Source organism: Balearica regulorum, chromosome 3 (genome assembly GCF_011004875.1).
Source record: "Balearica regulorum gibbericeps isolate bBalReg1 chromosome 3, bBalReg1.pri, whole genome shotgun sequence".
Taxonomy (NCBI): Eukaryota; Metazoa; Chordata; class Aves; order Gruiformes; family Gruidae; genus Balearica; species Balearica regulorum.
The window spans coordinates 80333621-80351393 of NC_046186.1; the positions used below are offsets into that span (position 1 = coordinate 80333621).

Here is a 17773-nt window from a genome sequence, read left to right on the forward strand (position 1 = left end):
GAATTAGCATCTCTGCTTGCTTGCATTCTCTCTCTTTCTCCCTTCTGGAATGTTTCCTTTCAGTTGAATGCATGTGATCATGATGTTTCCCACACATTGACAGAGCAGCACTTAAATTGATAAAAAAGTCTCTGAGAAATTAATTTTTTTAGAAGATCTGTGTTCCAAAAAAATATTGTTTAACATCCATATCTTGTGAACATAGCGGATCTATTTGATATGTGTGCAGTTTATGGAACAGAGGAAGTTTTAAAGTCTTTGGTGGAAATGTACCGATTCTGCTTTTCATTTTATTTCTGAAAAAGTGTAGGATGTTGTAGCTTCATACCACAGGAGTTTGGATGTACTTTCAGTATTCTAATCATTGCATCTTACAGGAATATGTCGTGAATATGCTTATTGTAAAAATGCTCTCTCTGGAATGCTGCTTTCATAGTCAGATTTAATTGTCATTTGGGTTTATGGCATCTTTAAAATTGGCCACAGTTTTTGACAAGTTAATGTTGAATGTTCCTAGCAAGTACATTTTTATAAACTTGTTTTTATTGCTCAGTATCTACATGAAAATGTAAAACAATGAAGTGTTAAAGTTCTATTACTGGTGTTATAAAATGAAATTTCAATAACCATTACTTCAAATATACATGAACAGTTAATTTTATACATTTATATCGATATACACAATGATGATGTTTTAAGTTGGTATAAATGTGAAGATCACCTTTGTATAAGCCTTATACAGTTTTCACACAGTTTTGTGCATGTTGAGAATAACCATAAGCATATGCAGTGTTTGAATATCTCTCTGTAATTCATAGGAACTTGTGGTTCGTATGACCCCAGTAGGACAGATAATTTTCTCATGACTAATCTTTACAGTAAAGATGTATTGATTATGTATATGTAAGTATGTTTTATTCCGTTTCCCTTTTGTTACTCAGGTTTGGGTTTTTTAGGTTAATTTAGTAAATACTTAGATGTGTTCAGAAAGTAAAAGATTTCTCCTCCCTATCCAAGTAAATATATCTCTTTCAGAAATGTTTTCTGATTGATGTAAAGTATGTAGTGAGGATGTAACTAGAACAAAGAACAGTTTTGAGGATCTACTGTATATGAATCTTGGATCTTTTGTTGACTACGCATGATTGGAGAGCCATTAAACTTCAGTGTATTTGTTTCTTTGTTTTACTTATCTTTCATTTAAGGGTTAATGTAATGGCTTGCTCTTGGGTATTACATTGAATTTAATTACTTGTAGAAGAGATCCTCTCAGAAAAATAACGCTTTTTTGGTATGTTCCAAAAGGCGATAGCATCAAGTTTTCTTTCCCAGAGTAAATAACTCATAATTCATCACTACCTCTTTTTCCCAGGCACAAGTAGATGTTGTTTCTGAAAGTATAAGAAACTGTTTATGGAAGAGATGTCTTGAATTTTTTGTTGAGCTCTCTCAATATAGATATGTAATCTTGATTATTGATGTAGTTCATGGTTTTACTCTGAAGAAAGAAGGATTTCTATTATTAGGTATACCCCTGGATGCAATTAATGTTAAAAAAACTGTACAGATGGAAAGAGTACTTTCCTTTAACTGATTCTTGGCATGTCCCTTCATATGCAGCTGATTGGGAACCTTCTGGAAAGCACAAGCCATCAAAACTATTTGAGTTTACCCATGTAAAAATTGTCTCTCACATTAAGGTTGTTTAGCCCACACATTAAGGTTGCTTAGCCTTGGTAGGAGAAGTTGGCTTTGTTTTGGTTTTATGCATGTTATATTTACTTTTCTTCCTGGAAGTCAGTCTCTGCTGTTCTTTTTTTTTTTTTTTTTTTTTTTCTTAAGGCAGTAATTACCAGTATCAAAACCAGTAATCTGAGTCTTATTTGCTGTCTGTACTGACCCACTCACTGCCAGTATTTGTGTTATCACTAACCTGCATTTCTAACTCAAATCAAGCAACTGGTATTTTTTTCTTAATATATGTATTTCACTACAAAATAAGGTTAGAAACTTACAGACTGTATGATGGTAGTTCTTTACACAGTTAAAACTGTTGACGGGAGAGTAAGTCTTAAAAATAGTAAAAGAAACATCCATCAGGGAGATGAAGAAAGAAAATACTAACTTCTCTTCTAGTTTCCCCCTCTCCAAAGAATTAGTACCATTTGGTTAATGGGCTTTCTTGGCTAAATAAACATCGTCTATGTAGATTTCAGCACCTTGTCACTTTAACCATTTATTATCACCAAGTGTTCCTAACTGGACTACAGCTGCTGCATGTCACACAAAAAAGGAAAAGGTGTTACCAAATGTAGCTTAATTACTCCACATTTAAAATTCACACCTCATTTTATTTAACTACAGAAGCAGCAGTAGTTTATAGGAGGATTCTGCATTTAATTGGGATTCTTGGGCATAACCAGTGAGCTATTCTGTTATTTCACATCCATTAGTGTTTATTTTGATAATGGATTAAGTATAATTTAAATGGGGAGCAAATTTTACATTAGTTCACATGTGTCATAAGTTGGGAGATGGCAACATGGGGTGAATATTAAGGATTTAGAGACCTGGGTGAATGATACTATAGAAAGTCTGAAAAGATACATTATACATAACTCATGACAGTTCTTTTATGTGTGTTTGCAACAGCATTTCATACAGTAGCCTAAGGAGTGCAAAATACCAGATAGCCTTGGTTTTTGTTCCCAAACTGGAGCCTACTGCAGAGGAGTCGTACCAGCACGGTGTTTTGTGGAGAATGCATGTTTGCCAGCAAATGGCATGGGTGACCTGTTTGTTCATTAAAACAGCTGATTATAAGAGAGGTAATGTGAGTGTCCTTCAAGGACCCCTGATGCACTAGCTCTGGGGAAGAGAGAGGAGAAACAGATACGGTTATTTTCTGCTGAATCACTATTTTATGATGAAGCTAATCTCATTTAATGCTGTGGATCTCCAAGGGAAAGGACACACTCATAGGCAAACTTTGTTCCTGCAGAGGGTAAAAGCCTGCTGTCTCAAAGTTGTCTATATTTTTGTAACAATTGAATTCAGTCCACTCTGCTTAACAATGCCTGCATTCAATACAATTTGTTTAAATTACAGACCTTAATTTTTTTTGTTAATTTTTTTTTTTCAAATGCCAAGTTTTGTCAAATACATTTTATTTTCAAATCTGTGGTCCTTGCAAGTGCCGAGAGCAGATCGGTTGTTTCCTTTCAGATTGTAATGAGGTAGGCATGTTTTATCTTGTTGCTGCCAAGATAAAATAATGGATTTCTTTTGTAGGTGGAACACCTAATTTGAAAACACTGTGGTTTGCCAAAGGACCTGATGTGGAAAGGCAACGGTATAGTACATTTCTGGCATGCTTTCACCTTCAGGACGGGATGGAGGAGCTCCAAGCTCTAGAAGCACCTGTTGCAGCATTCTGCTGCTTGCTGGCCTATCTTATAATGCAGGTAACTGGGACAGTTGCTTTTTCTTCATCTGCCAGTCCTGATAGATGTGATTGACTAATAAACTCTTTCTTGCTAGCCTATGCTGGATTTTTCTCTTAATCTTTACTGTAGGCATAGTTGATCAAATATAATAGTACTGCATTACAGTATTTTTAATGACTCCATTTAACATGCATCATCCTGTTCAAGAAACACTTGGGTGTTTTTAGTAGTTAATCATAATTCTCACGTGCCCATGACAAAGCCCCTTGGGCAGTTTACCAGAGGGAGTATAAACTGAGGGATTTCCTCTGCTTTTTGGGACCTGGTTGCAAATTAAAGCTTCTCTTTTTGTGTTCCCTTTTTGTCTCACAGGAAGACATTCCCTCAGGTGACTATGCAGGCTGTGCAAACAGACAATATAAATATTTAGTCAGCTCTCACTACTTTTTCACACCATTGTGTCAGTCTACTCAGTTTCAGGCCAGAGTTGAGGTTATGGCGCTTCTCATTAAATTCTGAATAATTGGGGATCATTAGGTAGCAGTTCTGTTATAATTCCAAACATTTGGCAGCCTGCAGACTACCTTAATTGGAATAAAAAGGAACACAAGATTAAATGCAATATTGCTTCATTATTTACATTTCTCTTAGGTATTTCATATATTGTCTGTACTTGCCACCTTTCAAATACTGATCTCACAAGCAGATCTTCCTCTCTGAGGATGAGAAAATTATAATACCTTTATCTGATCTGATAGGCTCTGATGCACTTTTACTTACACTGAACTGCATTTTATCTTTTGCTTTTTCAGACTTCGCTTTTCTCAGTAACAGATTTATACTGGTGTGTGACACATGAAAACAAGTTCTCCCTGACTTTTCCTTTCTTTTTTCTTCATACGTGTTTGCTCAAACTTAGATAATGCATTGAGGAAGTACATAGGAGAATTACACAAATGATCCATATAGCTCTTTTTTTTCTTTAATTTTTGTATAGCAGAATAGAAATGGAAATTTTCTTGAAGATGAAACTCATTAAACATCATTTCATGCCTTGCAGTTTCGATTCAGCAAGGTACATATCATGTACTTAGCTTTTAACATATTTGGATATGAAATCACATTTTCATTTATTTATTTTCCCTGTTTCATTTATTTATTGTGCTATCCTGTGCATCCTTTCATAGCATGATTACTAAGTTATTTGAGAAGGAGTTTTTTTAATGGGATTAAGAGGGGTAACAGGACAGAACACCTACAGAAATATGGATTTACTGAGTCTTGATCACATCATGTTAATGGGAAAAAAATATGTTAGGGATATGGTTTTCAAAACTTATTATCCAATGGCTAATGTTAAAAACAGAGATGAAAACAGTGTTGCAGCTCCTGTTTTCAACAAGAATAATAGTGGGGGAGATCATGCAAAGGGCTTAGTTTGATGGAAGGTTTTTCATGGCAGTGCCAGTTTTTCAACACCTGTCCCATTTTCCTGATTTTCTTCTGCCCTCTGAGTTGCACTGATAAAATCTACCCTGGAACCAGACTACAGAACTGATTTGGATGACAATGTTTTTCATTGCTGAGCTGTTCTAAACTTTGGTTAGTTCTCTGATATTGTCCATTTGTTTTCTTCAGATGTTCAAGAGAAAAACATGAGACCAAGAGTGTCAGCAGCTGTGCTTTGAGCTGGCCATAATGCTTCCATTTGTTTTATAGCTGAGAAAACAATACTTGTCTCACTGTGACCTAATTCTTGTCTGTACACTTTAGCCTTACATTTGTATTAGAGAGAGAAGGTGGATTGTTACCCCAAAGGTCACTTAAGTTGAGCAATTGTAGGTTGCCTTGAAGCAGGCTAACATCCTTTCCTTCAGGTCATATGAGGGAGAAATAAACTTCTTAAAAATTTCATTATTTATAATTTAATCTAGACTAAAACCTAGGTTTTTGCAGGAACCAGCATACTGATCAACCCACCTGACTTCCTTAAAATACATGCAAGTATTTAATGAAAACTTCAGACGCATTTTTTTAAAGTGAGAAAAAATTTCCAATAGGCAAATCTTAAATATGCAAAGAAAGTGTCGATTTGAAGAGCAATCTTTTCAGTGAGGATGCTTTTCAAATATCCTCCAAATTAAGAACAAAAATAGTGAAAAAAATTGCAAAATAATAGGTCTGTCTTTAAAGTTGGGGAAAGGAGTGAGTGAGTTTGAGTATCAAACTGTGAGGCCTCAAAAGAAAAGGGAAATTTCTGTTTCAAACTCTTAACAGTTTTGGAAGAAATCTGACAATGAAAGTGTGATAACTCACCAAGTTCAGTTACTGAATAAAATATTTCTCTAAAGAAGTGCTTTGATATTCATAAGCATTTTGGTTGATCTACTCTGTTAGGGACATTTCCTTGCTGTTGTACTTGCAGGCAATCTTTGACTTACTTAGGACGAAATTGTTCAAGTATTAAGAATTGTTTTGTAGATGGAAGTCACTTTTTCTGTTACTGCAATGTATAAAACATGCAGGTTTAGTAAACCTCGCTTGTTGTCATCTACACAAAGGTGACACCTGGCTTGAAATACAGGGTAAAGTAGGGCCATTATCAGATCTTAGCAGCCAGGTGGAGTTAATGAATACCAAGGAGCATTTTGAAAGCTTAAAACTTTTCTCATACCCCTCACATTCTTGGGTTTTATGCAAGTTTTAACAGCTTTGTAGAGTGGAAAGTATTTTACAGTGGGACAAGCAGCAAGGCCTGATTAAAAAAAAAAATAATTCTCAGTAGTTGTTGAATAATTTTTATCTTGAGGAGGAAAGAATGGGTTACTCCTCCTAAGCAAATAAATGAATGAAGCAATTATAGATGGTTTCTTAGTGTCTGTTATTTTGGTTTTTTCCCTATTGATTTATATCAATACTTTTGGGGGGGGGGTTTTCTCTCCTTTTTTTCTGTCACTTTTTTATTTTAATAGCCTTAATAGAAACTATTAACAGATTGAAATAGGATGTGGGCAACATTCCCTGAAAATCAAGCTGTTAAAAGAAAGGCAATGCAGAGTTTTAGGCAGCCTTTTAATTGTACTGTAAGCCCCCAATGCACATTTCCACACTTTGCAAGAGAAACCTTCCCTCAACTTCTAACTGGTAAAGAATTGTAACGCTTTATAGATCTCATTTAAAGCCCTCTTTATAGCCTCAACATTTGTAACAGATATTCGGTCTTGGTGCACATGTATAATCTATAGTGTTCTTATAAGAGGAAGCAAGTGATTGGAACTGGACTGGTAGCGTCAGGGAATCAGCCCAGCTGTCTAAAGGCACTGTCCTTCTCCTGAGGTGACCGTGTGCCTCTGTAGAATCTCAGAATACGTTTTCACAACAGTAAATATCCCCATTCTCCCTTTTCTGATAGAAGTATTAAAGTGAACAGTTATATGAATTTAGATTTTTTCTTTATGTTTTTCCACTTGAATTTTACGTTTAGTTTTCTTATAGTTTTGAGCTCTTCCCACTTCAATATGTAGGCTAAAAAAACTAAAAGAATCAAAATATGTTTTGTTAAAACCTGAAATTTAGCTTAAAATAGGTAATTGAAATATGTTAGATTATTTTTAAAGTTTCCAACAAATAACCATGTAATCATTTGAAAGAAATCCTAATGGTCATCACATCTGTGGATCATTGAGGTGGTTTTTATTCTGGGTCTTTATAAAGCAATTCATAGAGTTTTTTTAAATCTTATTTTTTTACTATGCTTAGTGTTATGGAGATGAAGAAATTTCCTGTTATTAAGAAACTTCAAGGGAAGAGGAGGAGGGAATACATGAAGGGTGGGCATTTTGTTTGGAGTCAATTTTCAGAAAGTTCTTCTTCAGAACCTTCAGATAATGTGTTATTTTTTCATCTATTTTTAGGTCAGTAGCCTCTCTCTGGAGGACTTAAATGCATTTGTGGCGCTCATTCTCTGCCTCAAAGGGAAGTCAGCTGCTCAACTGGCAGGTTTGCAGGTATTGATTGGAATAATTGAGTAACATAGAACGTTGATGGTAACTTTGGGATAAATATTTTTGGAGAAAATTCTTCTATATTAATTTTTTTCAGATATGGGAACTGAGGGTGATGGAAAATATATAGGCCTTTAATTGCTACAGTTCATGCGAATACATGCATTTGTTAATCATGTAAAAAAAAAAAGTAGAAAGGACAGTTTCTAGTGGTTGCAATCCTGGGGTGCGCGAATTAGTTTCAGATTTCTTCATGACTTGGCTTCCAGACTTCCAGCTGATGGAAAATTTGTAATGGTGAATCCTGTCTTGCAACACTTCTTCATTCTTTTTTTCCTGAGGAGGATAGTGTTTTGGGACATAAGTTGTATGAAAATTGCTACACTAAATACAGTTTAGTATTACTACTTGTGAGAGAACATAAACATAACATAAACCTAACCAGAAAAAATGTCGTTACCCACTGTAGTGAAGACCTTTTGGCTCACAGTATTCTATAATTATTCAGGAGTTCTTTTTAAAATTTTTATATACTCTGCGCAAATCTGTTTTTTTCCTTTCCTGTCGTCTTGAATCTTGGTTATTGCAGTAGACCCATCTAAATAGTTCTTCTTGTGTATCTAATTATACAAGAGTATTTTCAATCTCATGGCTTGAGATTGTATTCAAAGTATTAGCAGTGTACAGCACAGACTGCACATGTCAATGGCTATTTGAGTTGTGGGTTTACTTAAAAGTAAGGGGGAAAGGTTAGAAATGGTTGGAACCTTAACGTATCTTCACTCTGAAAATCTTGCTTATATTTCCAATAAATTCTCTGTTACTTTAAACAGTCCATGTTAGAGTTTTACAAGTACTTTTTGCCGATAGCAAGATAAACCAACAACTCCTGTTACTATCCATTCATTTCTAGTGCACGGGGACCAAAATAACAAAACCCGTGTGATTCCAGTTTCATTATTTGCTTCATTATAATAGACAAAGTCCATCCTCCTATCATTTTTTCCAAATTCATCACAGATTTGTTCTGCAGCTGGTCAAGTGTTAGATCTGTGTAATAAAAAGGAAGCAATGAGATGAAGGCAATATGGACCACAGCAAAAATGTAGGATTTATTTCTGTGGAAATTGCACATAGTGTTGCACTTAACATTGAGAGTATCATTATTTTATGAAGTCTCCTTGGCAGTCATTCAGTAAAAGCATAAAGGAAGCTAAGCGTAAGCAGGAAGTGTTGAAACAGTTTGTTTATAGATGCACTTACAGGTACTATTATCTAAGTTTCTAAAGCGCTTGGAAGTTTATTCTGTTTGAATTAGATGTCTTTGTACGATTCATTTGTGTTGCAGTTCTATGAAATTATAAATCTGAGCATTGCTTCCAAACACGTAGTATTAATCAAGTTATCCTACTTATTAGCAGTCATTCTACTAATTCAAAGTTGTTCACAAAATTTTGTAACTTTCCCACAAAGCTAATGGCAGATCAGATGTTGTCTGCTCACGCACTGTTGACATAAAAGTACGTGAAATGTGAAGCTAGTCTTACACTGTATCACGTATCACTCTATGAAGTGGATGGTATGTTGTTGGAATTGACTTAGACATGCTATTGGTAGGTACTTTGCAAAGTTTACATCATTCTGCTGCTTATGTAAGCGCTTCATGCACTGATGCATAATGCCTTCTGCTATGCTAAAAATCCAAGAAAAGATTCATATAATGCAGTTCAAATGTTTGTATCAGGCTATTTTGTAGAGCATTTCCTCCTCTTACTCTATTGAAATTCATGGTAGTGCCTTTGGTAGTAGTTTGAGCCAGAATAAATCCCTCTGAAGAGCATAGCAAGGAAAGATTTTGGTCTTTTTCCTTTCTGAGGTTGTGAATAGGTGAGTAACAGTTTCAAAACTTTCTTCTGTTGCCTTCAAATTAACCTCCCTTCCTGTGTTTTGATGACCTGGATCTCCCAGTAAAAAATAGTTGCTATTGCTTAGCTCATTATGTATCTCTGACTTGTCAAGCTATATCAAGAGAGGATGTTATGTTGTGTTAATTGCCATAAAAATACTCATTTTTTTCTTCATACATAAGCCATCTATAATTTTGTGGTAGCAGCGGGATCAATTTGAAGATTCGTATGAGGTTAATCTCACTTCACAGGAAGAGTAAAAAATGGTCTGTTTCTTGTTTCTGTGCTTCTGAAATGTGGTGTGTAGATGAATTTAATAATGTCCTGTGAATTTTCTCTTGGAAGGGCAGGAGACTAAACTAATAGAATCTCTTATAAAAATATTCTAAAAATAATGATCAATAAAGCAAGCTTTCTGACCATTGTAATTCAAGCATCTCATTTTCAAGATTCCATCTCAGAATAGCTTGAACTGGTTTTACCCATTACTATGTTTCTTTAGTAGTTTTACAAAATTTGAGTTATGCTGTTAAGTTATATTAATAGTAAATAGCGTATTAATAGGTATTTAATAGCTTAATTTTCTAGGTATTTGTGTTTAAAATCAAAGGATCCAAGTGCAATGAATTACACTAGTACATAGCTAATTAATATATGGGGTTTATAGTAGGAAAACAGAGGAATAAAGTTTAATATGTTTACCATACTTTTTCTCCCACACTGAGAAGTTAATTGTGATCCCTAGAAACAACTTAGTAAGAGGGCTTTCAAGGAGGTTATGTTAAACGTAGTCAGCATCTGCAAAATTTTATGAAAATGCTTGCTCATTTGCAATTTTGGACTTAACACTATATTATTATTTTAAATGTAGAAAAATGTTTACTCCTTGTAAACAGTTCTGTGAAGAAGAGTGATTTTAAAAAATTGCTCTGTTTCTGCAAAGGAGTCCATTAGCAAATACGTTTTAGCAGAAGAAAACTTAACTTCCACCGTGAAGTATGAGAGAAAATGTAAATAGAGCCTGTTCTTCTGATAGGATGAAGAGAACTTTTCAGCCTTCACTTTCAAATCTGCTTTCTGATATGCTAGTCATATTTAATGAGATCCATAAACCCACAAGTTTATGAAACAGAAATGTCCATGGTTTGAATAAAGTGGGTTAAAGCCATAAAAAATATCGTTTATCTCATGCTGAAAGAGAGCGAGCTGTGGACGTATAACTAAAATGCACATTAAATAGTTACTTTCTGAGAATAACGTAATGTTTATACATGGAGATTTGATTATTTTTCAAGATCGGTGGTTTCAAAATACCAAAATGTGCACACGATAGAGAAGAGATTTTATACATTCTTTTTCTCATGCGTTTTTTTCTAGTTTCCTGGTGCCCCCCTTATATGGTAGATCAACATTCTGCTTTGCCCAAGCCTCCTGTAGAGCTTATACATAAGGTCAGAATTAAATTTTGGACTCCAGGTTGCCTATTTCCCTTCTTTCTATTTTAATCTGGTGTGTGGTTTTGACAAAAAGCCCACAGAGCCATCAGTCTAACTTTGAGGCCACCGTGGAGAAAAGAGGCACCAGCAGTCATGCTTGCAGTCTTGTTTCTTATATTGTGCTGGCCCTGGTTGTTTACAAGTGCAATTATAGATCATCTGTCACCTCTAATGCTTGTAAAATATTGCCCAAACAGGAGAGGCCGTAATGACTTATAAACACAAATACATTTTTTCTAAGATTTCTCTAAATACGTCAATATATGAAAAAATTGTATTGGAGGTGTAAAGTTATGAATCACATCCCTTCTGAAAGTTGTGGCCAAAAATGAGTTGGGAAAATTTGGTTAAAAGGGAAATACACCTGAAAATGAGTAGATGAAATTTGGGTCCTGTTAAATGGTTTTAAAAAGTGAAATGTATGTCAGAAAATACGAATCCAACATTAGTAGCAGATGCATGGGTGGACATGCACATCACTTCTGGAATTTATGGCATTTGCAAGCTCTTCACAGCTTTACCATGAAATATCCAGTTATGCCAGAATATCTGCTTTGAAGTAATTACATCTTTTGTGCCACCCGTAAAAGGAACGGTTTGGCTGTGTATGAGGTATAAGAAAGTCAAGCACTACAGTGTATTCCTTCAATTTTTCAAGTGTTTTCAGATATTTAAAAAGTATTACTGACATAAAATGAGCACAGTCATTTTAGATCTTAAATTATAAGCTCCAGAGAGTCTGTACAATTTGATTGCAAATGAACTTTCACAAAATATATATCAAGTATTAATTAGTTTTTGGAATAATAAAAAAATACTCAGCAAACTAGTTAACTAGTTCGATAGGCAGAAGTAGCTTTAGAAAGAATTGTAGTTGTATGTAACCTTTGAATATTTCCTGTTGTGCAGTGCCATAGAAGCAGAATTAGCTTGGTAATGGTATCGTACCAATATTACACAAGATATTCTTCTCTGAATATTTTCCTGAGGGGTACTTAGCCACATATACAAAAAAGCAGTATGTTTTAGAGTAGAGTGTGGGTATCTTGGTTAGGGTCCCTCAAATTTCAGAAAGATGTTGCTAAATCCATTATGTATTTTTAAACTCAGTATTCTTTCTCCCTTGCCATGCAGACATAAAAGCATAAATAATACCCAGATTCCGAACATTCCAGAATTTCAATCTTCTGACCTATTTGGCAAGCCAAGCTACATTTGTCAACACCATTAGATGTGATCCTTTTCAGACAGACTCCAAACAGCCTTTGTGAGCCATCTATATTTTTCAAAATATAATTATTTAAAAAAAAAAAAATCCTTTTTCCCTCAGGGAGTTTATGTTTATTGTGCCTGTGTGACTGTTTTCTAATAAATATTTGCTTGAAGTCTAACTGGATTGAGGAAAACATAAAATATGAGTAAGAACACTGTAAAGATATCACAGATAAACCTCTCCTATGTACTCAGGACCCGCTTCTGTGATGTACGTTGGTATTAACTAAATTGGAATTTGAGTGCGTTCCCAGATGCTTTACTGAATCAGGGCTTTATATTCCCACAAAATTTGCATGTGTCAAAGTGTTTTTAAAATGATAGGTGAGATTGTAACTGGCAGGGGGTGAGGAACGGAGGCGACTGAGGTGGCTTACTGATGTTGGCATTTCTTCCCAGCCTAGACTCTCATCTGCGGTCCTTAGGTTTTCTCAGTGTTCTGGGCTAATTGGGAACAAAAGTGCAGCAATGTGGGATGTGATTTCAAGCTGAAATTGGTTCAGTCCCTTTTCAACCTGAGAAAACACCTTTGTGCAACACTGGACCAGGCTGGCCAGGGAAGTAGTTGGGTCACCATCCCTGGAGATACTTAAAAGACACGTAGATGTGGTGCTCAGGGACATGGTGTAGTGGTTGGGCTTGGCAGTGCTAGGTTAACGGTTGGACTTGATGATCTTAAAGGTCTTTTCCAACCAAAACGATTCTGTAACTTTCTTCTCATGTACTCAAGGTGGTTTTAAAGGAACTAGTCCAAATAGAAACAGTTCAAGTCTTCAAGTAGCTAAATTAGTTTTGGTTTTAAACATTAAGAAAAAATAAATTACATGATTAATCAAGAGAAAGTTGCATCAAATGAGCCTGCTTATATTAAATCTGTGTATTAATGCTGCAAGTTTTCAGGCTCCTATACTCTGCTTTTTTCTTAACATCTGTGTTTTGGCCTCTTGGGCCTGCAGCCTAGTTCAGTGTGCTGCCTTTGTACTGCAGAGACGATTTTTTTTCTCTAATTACTTTGAAGTGGTGAGTATGGCTCCCCCATTCTGTTACTGAGAGTGAAGTATTGCATTTGCATGGATCGAGCATTAGTGCAAATACAATTATATCTTAGGAGCCGAAGTTAGTCACTGTTTACAGTATTCTTTGAAAGTCCCATCTCTAAATCCGTTGCTATTTTCCTAATCATCTTTTGAAGTTCTGAAGAAATTCAAGTTTTCTTGGTCCTGTTGCATGGACAACTGGCTTCATGTTTCTTTGCTGCTGTTGGTTTAAAAAAAATTCTTAGGCTAACATATTCAACTTCCAGACAAGATTACTGTTCTTCCCTGCTCTCCCTCATTTTCTTCTTTACCAAATTGGGTATATTTATTAGTATTATTAGAGTCTGTTTCCCTGAACATTTTTTACATTTGACATAAGCTTAAGTATTAGAATTCCTATAACTGTGTGAATTTTGTTGTGTGTCACTGGCACAAATACAAATCCCAGCATGACTAGATCAGCTCTTCTACCTTCTGAGAAAAATGCATTCATTGAGTTGGATTCAGTTTGCTTATGGACAAAATCTTGAGCAAGATTTGAGCAAGGGCCTTACATCAGAGAATTCGTATTCTTTTTTGTGGAAGAGGATCTTGCATTTTTCTCCATAATTGAGTTTTCTCTGCTTTTCTGTGAGTTTTCCCCTTTACTGCCATGCAGGTCATTCTTAGCAAGATTTCAACAACAAGGAAATAGGAGCAGTGTTTCAGTTATGAATTGCTTTTAGGCTTTATATAACATAAAGAATTTTTCATTATGTTTAAGGTAAAAGACACTCTGGAATTTCACATAACAAAATTACTGTTAATTTTTAATCCATGGTCAATAATACTGCAGAAAGTGAAATGTAGTTATTGGTAGTAAGGGTAATAAACCTCTCCCAAAATATTAAGCAACTGACAGCTTTGAAAAAGTCAGAGATAACTTATTACAGAGAGGGAAAGTAATAATTTGTAGTATCAACTGACATTTTCCTGCCAAGCTTGTGTTGGTCAAAGTGTACGTTTACTCATGAGATAAATAGTTTTCACTTCCTTGCATATTGTATGTCAGAAGGAACAAGCAGTACGTGAGGGTTGGAGATGGTGTTTGCATGATGTAGGTGGGGTTGCTCTCCATTGCCTTTAGGGGCTGACCTGTGTCCCCACAGGGCAGGTGACATGCAGGGGCTGGAGCCAGGGAGGGAAGGGAGCGTGCTGTGCAGTCAGGAAGCGGTGGCACCTGCCTGTTGTCTGCTCAGGGCTGCCTGCACCTACCTGCATGCCCTTGTCACGCCTGAGCAGGAATGCAAGCTGCACATCTGTTTAGGCTTTCTCTGGAGAAGCAGATGGCTATGTGTAACTTTGGAGAAGCAGAAATGTTTTCTGAAATGACCTAATGAGCCATTTATAGGTGGATGGAGACAAAAGATAAAACAAGCCTTTAGGCAGATGGTTACAGTGTTTTGTAGGATGTCCTGGAATTTTTCAAATTGCTATAGTAGAAATGTTCATCTTGAAGATATCAGAAACATCAAGGCTAACCAAGAACTGATTTGTTCCCCTTCTTTTCAAGTGTATTCTTGACTGACATTATCGTTGTCCAGGGGTTAAAATCAAGATGGTGTCCAGTTCCTATCTGTTGCTTCCTCTGTGACTTTGGTCAAATTGTTCAGTTCTTTCTCGTATTTTAGTTCTTACTTGTAACACTCATGCACCAGTAGTTTCAATAATAGAAGTTCTTTAGCCAAAAGTGCTGTATAAATGTGAATTTTTAATATATTCTTAATATTAATATTCATGTTGCATGTATATTCTCCTCCCCTTCACCTTTATTTTGGGATTATTTCATTTGACATTCACTGAACAACAGCTGAGATGTGACTGAAGGAGCTATTTATAAAGAAATGGAGCTATGTTAAGAGAAAAGTGATACATGTACATTATAACATCCCTTACCAGCATTATATCTTAGTACCTCAAAACATCATCACTCTTTAAGATGATTCTATCCCAGTGTTAAAAGTGAGGAAAAAACACACAGGAACAATAAACACCACACATGTAAAGGTGGTTGTGTTACCTCCAAACAAAATTAATGATTTATGGGGACATTTAGTTAATTGTTTAGGAATCTAATCAGCATGTCTAGTGTCACACCAGCACTAGTAGGAAGCATATGCATATTAACTAAAAAGATATATTACATTCCGCTAGGCTGCCAAATATTCCCCTGATAGATTTAAAAGAAGAGACGTTCAGTTCCTTGCCAAATACGAAATTATGTATGTATTGGTTTTAGCAAGGGCAGTTAATGCATTACCTAAGCATCATTTCCTATTTAGCAATAGTTCTCTATTTACTTTCTGTGTATAGGATACAGAAATACATCTTGGCAGAAAATATTCCTACGCTAGGACTGAAGTTCCATAAGTTCCTACTAAAGTCAATCACAGCTTTACTACTGAATTTAACAAAAGCAGAGCTATGCCAATACACTTTTGAAAATCCATCCCTCAATCTGCTCAGTGTTACTTACTTTTTAGCCAAATTATACAATTGTATTTGTACACTGAGGTTTCAATACAACAGAGACATACTTCAGTCTAGCAACAAGTAATATTTTTCAATTATAGGAGGCTGGAAACATAGTGGTTCTGCAGGAAGTTTGTTTTGGCCCAGCACCTTGTGCCAAAATAAATAGGTACCTTTTGTTTTAAAATGGCTGTGGATCAGTTCCTGAGGCTGGAATGTCAGTGGATGCTTATTTCATCAGCAAAGCGCCTGCAGAGTGCAATGCTGGCTGAAATGCTGAGATCCCAAAGGTTGGCTTATTACAGAGCATGCATTTTCTTTTAAACAGCATTCTTCTCCGTGTTAAGTACACCTTTAAAAAGAGCCAAGTTACTCTCACATAAACTGTTTCCTTATTTATATTCAATTTGTTCTGACATAGTGCTGATACAAGAACATGTAGAATATTATGTGTAAGTAATGTTATTTTAAAACCTTTATTTGTAATCAGTTCTTGAATAGCTCAGAAAACCATCTTTGTGCTCAGAAAACAGCTGTGTGCCCCAACAAAGGATTCTCTAATTTCACTGTATATGTCCATCTACACTACAGCATGGGTTTGATGTTCTTGTGTCAAAAGGTAGGAACTTTCAAGCCATGTATGGCAATTTTTGATTCCAAAAGAAATAAGTGTTCTGGAAATGAATACTCTATTGCAGCTTAATTACAAATCAGTTCCTAGTATCATGAACATACCTGATCACAGGTTGCAGGTTGGCAATTCCTTTCACAGGTCATCTGAGATACTGCTGCGGTGATTCATGGTTTGATTTGTCTTGGACCTTGGGATTGTTGTGAAATACAAGCAGACCAGTTCTTCTTTTCTTCCTCAACCTGTGGACTTAACGCCTGGAAAATTCCTTAGCCAGAACTGTTGACCTGGGACCATATCACTTCAAAAGGTGAACCGTAGTATCAACAATCTTATTGTGCAGCTGCTTTGCAATACAAAGAAACCCTAGGAGAAAAAAACAAAAACCAAAAGACAACGCAAAACCTATATTACACCGGCAAACAGTATTTGTTCTCCTGGATTTCTTGATACTAACCATCTTGGTTCAATGACAGCTTTATTTGAAGAGCTTATCTACCAGACATGACATTAGTAACAGTTGTCGTAATGTTTCTGGAAGCTGCAGAGCTTCAGACATATTAAATTTTGCCTGATCTAATTCTGCTGAAGTTCACTGGTCTTTCTGTTGGTTTCAGTGGGAAATATATCAGGCGCTTAAAAAGTATATACTCAAAACAGCTTAAGGGAAGGAGTGGTCATACATTAGGACAATTAAATAGATCTTGAACATCTGACTCTGGAAAGAAAAAAAAAAAACAAACTAATTTTTAAGCTTGGCCAATTAAGCCATGGACAGTTTTAGCAGTGAACTCCCACCTATCAAAATTTCTTTGTAGTAACAATGATGTCTTAACCCACAGCAACGGTTTCACAGTACACTGCAAAAAATGTCCACAAGATAGGCCACCAGACAGCAGCACCCTGAGCAGTTGCGTGCCTGACCAGCTCTCATTTGCCAGTATAGTCTGCGGCTGTGAAAGGACACACTGCATTAGCGAAGGTAGCTAAGCACAGTCTGCTGAGTAGTTGTGTTGGTGGCAGAATTTTTACTCCTAAAACTTTTTTTCCATGGACCGGTCTTATGATTAAACAAAGGGGAAGGGCTGGGGTAAGGTGTGAATAAGGACTTTAGGTCAGGAGTATGGTTGAGATGCAGGTAGTGGCAGATGAAGCCCCTCATTTTAAAGATTTTGGTAAAGGAGCTAGACAGTGTAGGGTAGAATACGGAAATATATAGTGAGTGTCAGAAAGTAAGGGAGTGGAAGAAATTTCATCTTTGAAGGCTTACAATGGAAAGTTACTGGAACTAAGAGAGGGAAGTGACCTTTTGTACATTTTTAAAATTTTCTCCATGCCCCCTAATAACTTTTGAATATGATGGCTAATTTCAGCCACGTTTGACAGACATGTAGGAGTCTCTGAGAGAAATAAGTTACAGCTGATTGTTTTAAATAGAGAGCTGGGGAGAAGAGGAAGGCACTCTAAAT

General features: G+C 35.9%; 1 protein-coding gene across 4 annotated transcripts in view; it reads left to right on the top strand.

The window, feature by feature from the left end:
- Positions 1–17773, top strand: part of FAM120B (family with sequence similarity 120 member B) — a 54748-nt gene that overhangs the window by 16664 nt on the left and 20311 nt on the right. For 3 of the 4 annotated variants that reach the window (XM_075748631.1, XM_075748630.1, XM_075748629.1), the window contains exons 5-6: positions 3292–3464; positions 7361–7453. In XM_075748631.1, the coding sequence (XP_075604746.1) occupies positions 3292–3464; positions 7361–7453 (266 nt within the window). The remainder of the gene's footprint in view (positions 1–3291; positions 3465–7360; positions 7454–17773) is intronic. The other variant, XM_075748633.1, reaches the window with a different exon arrangement.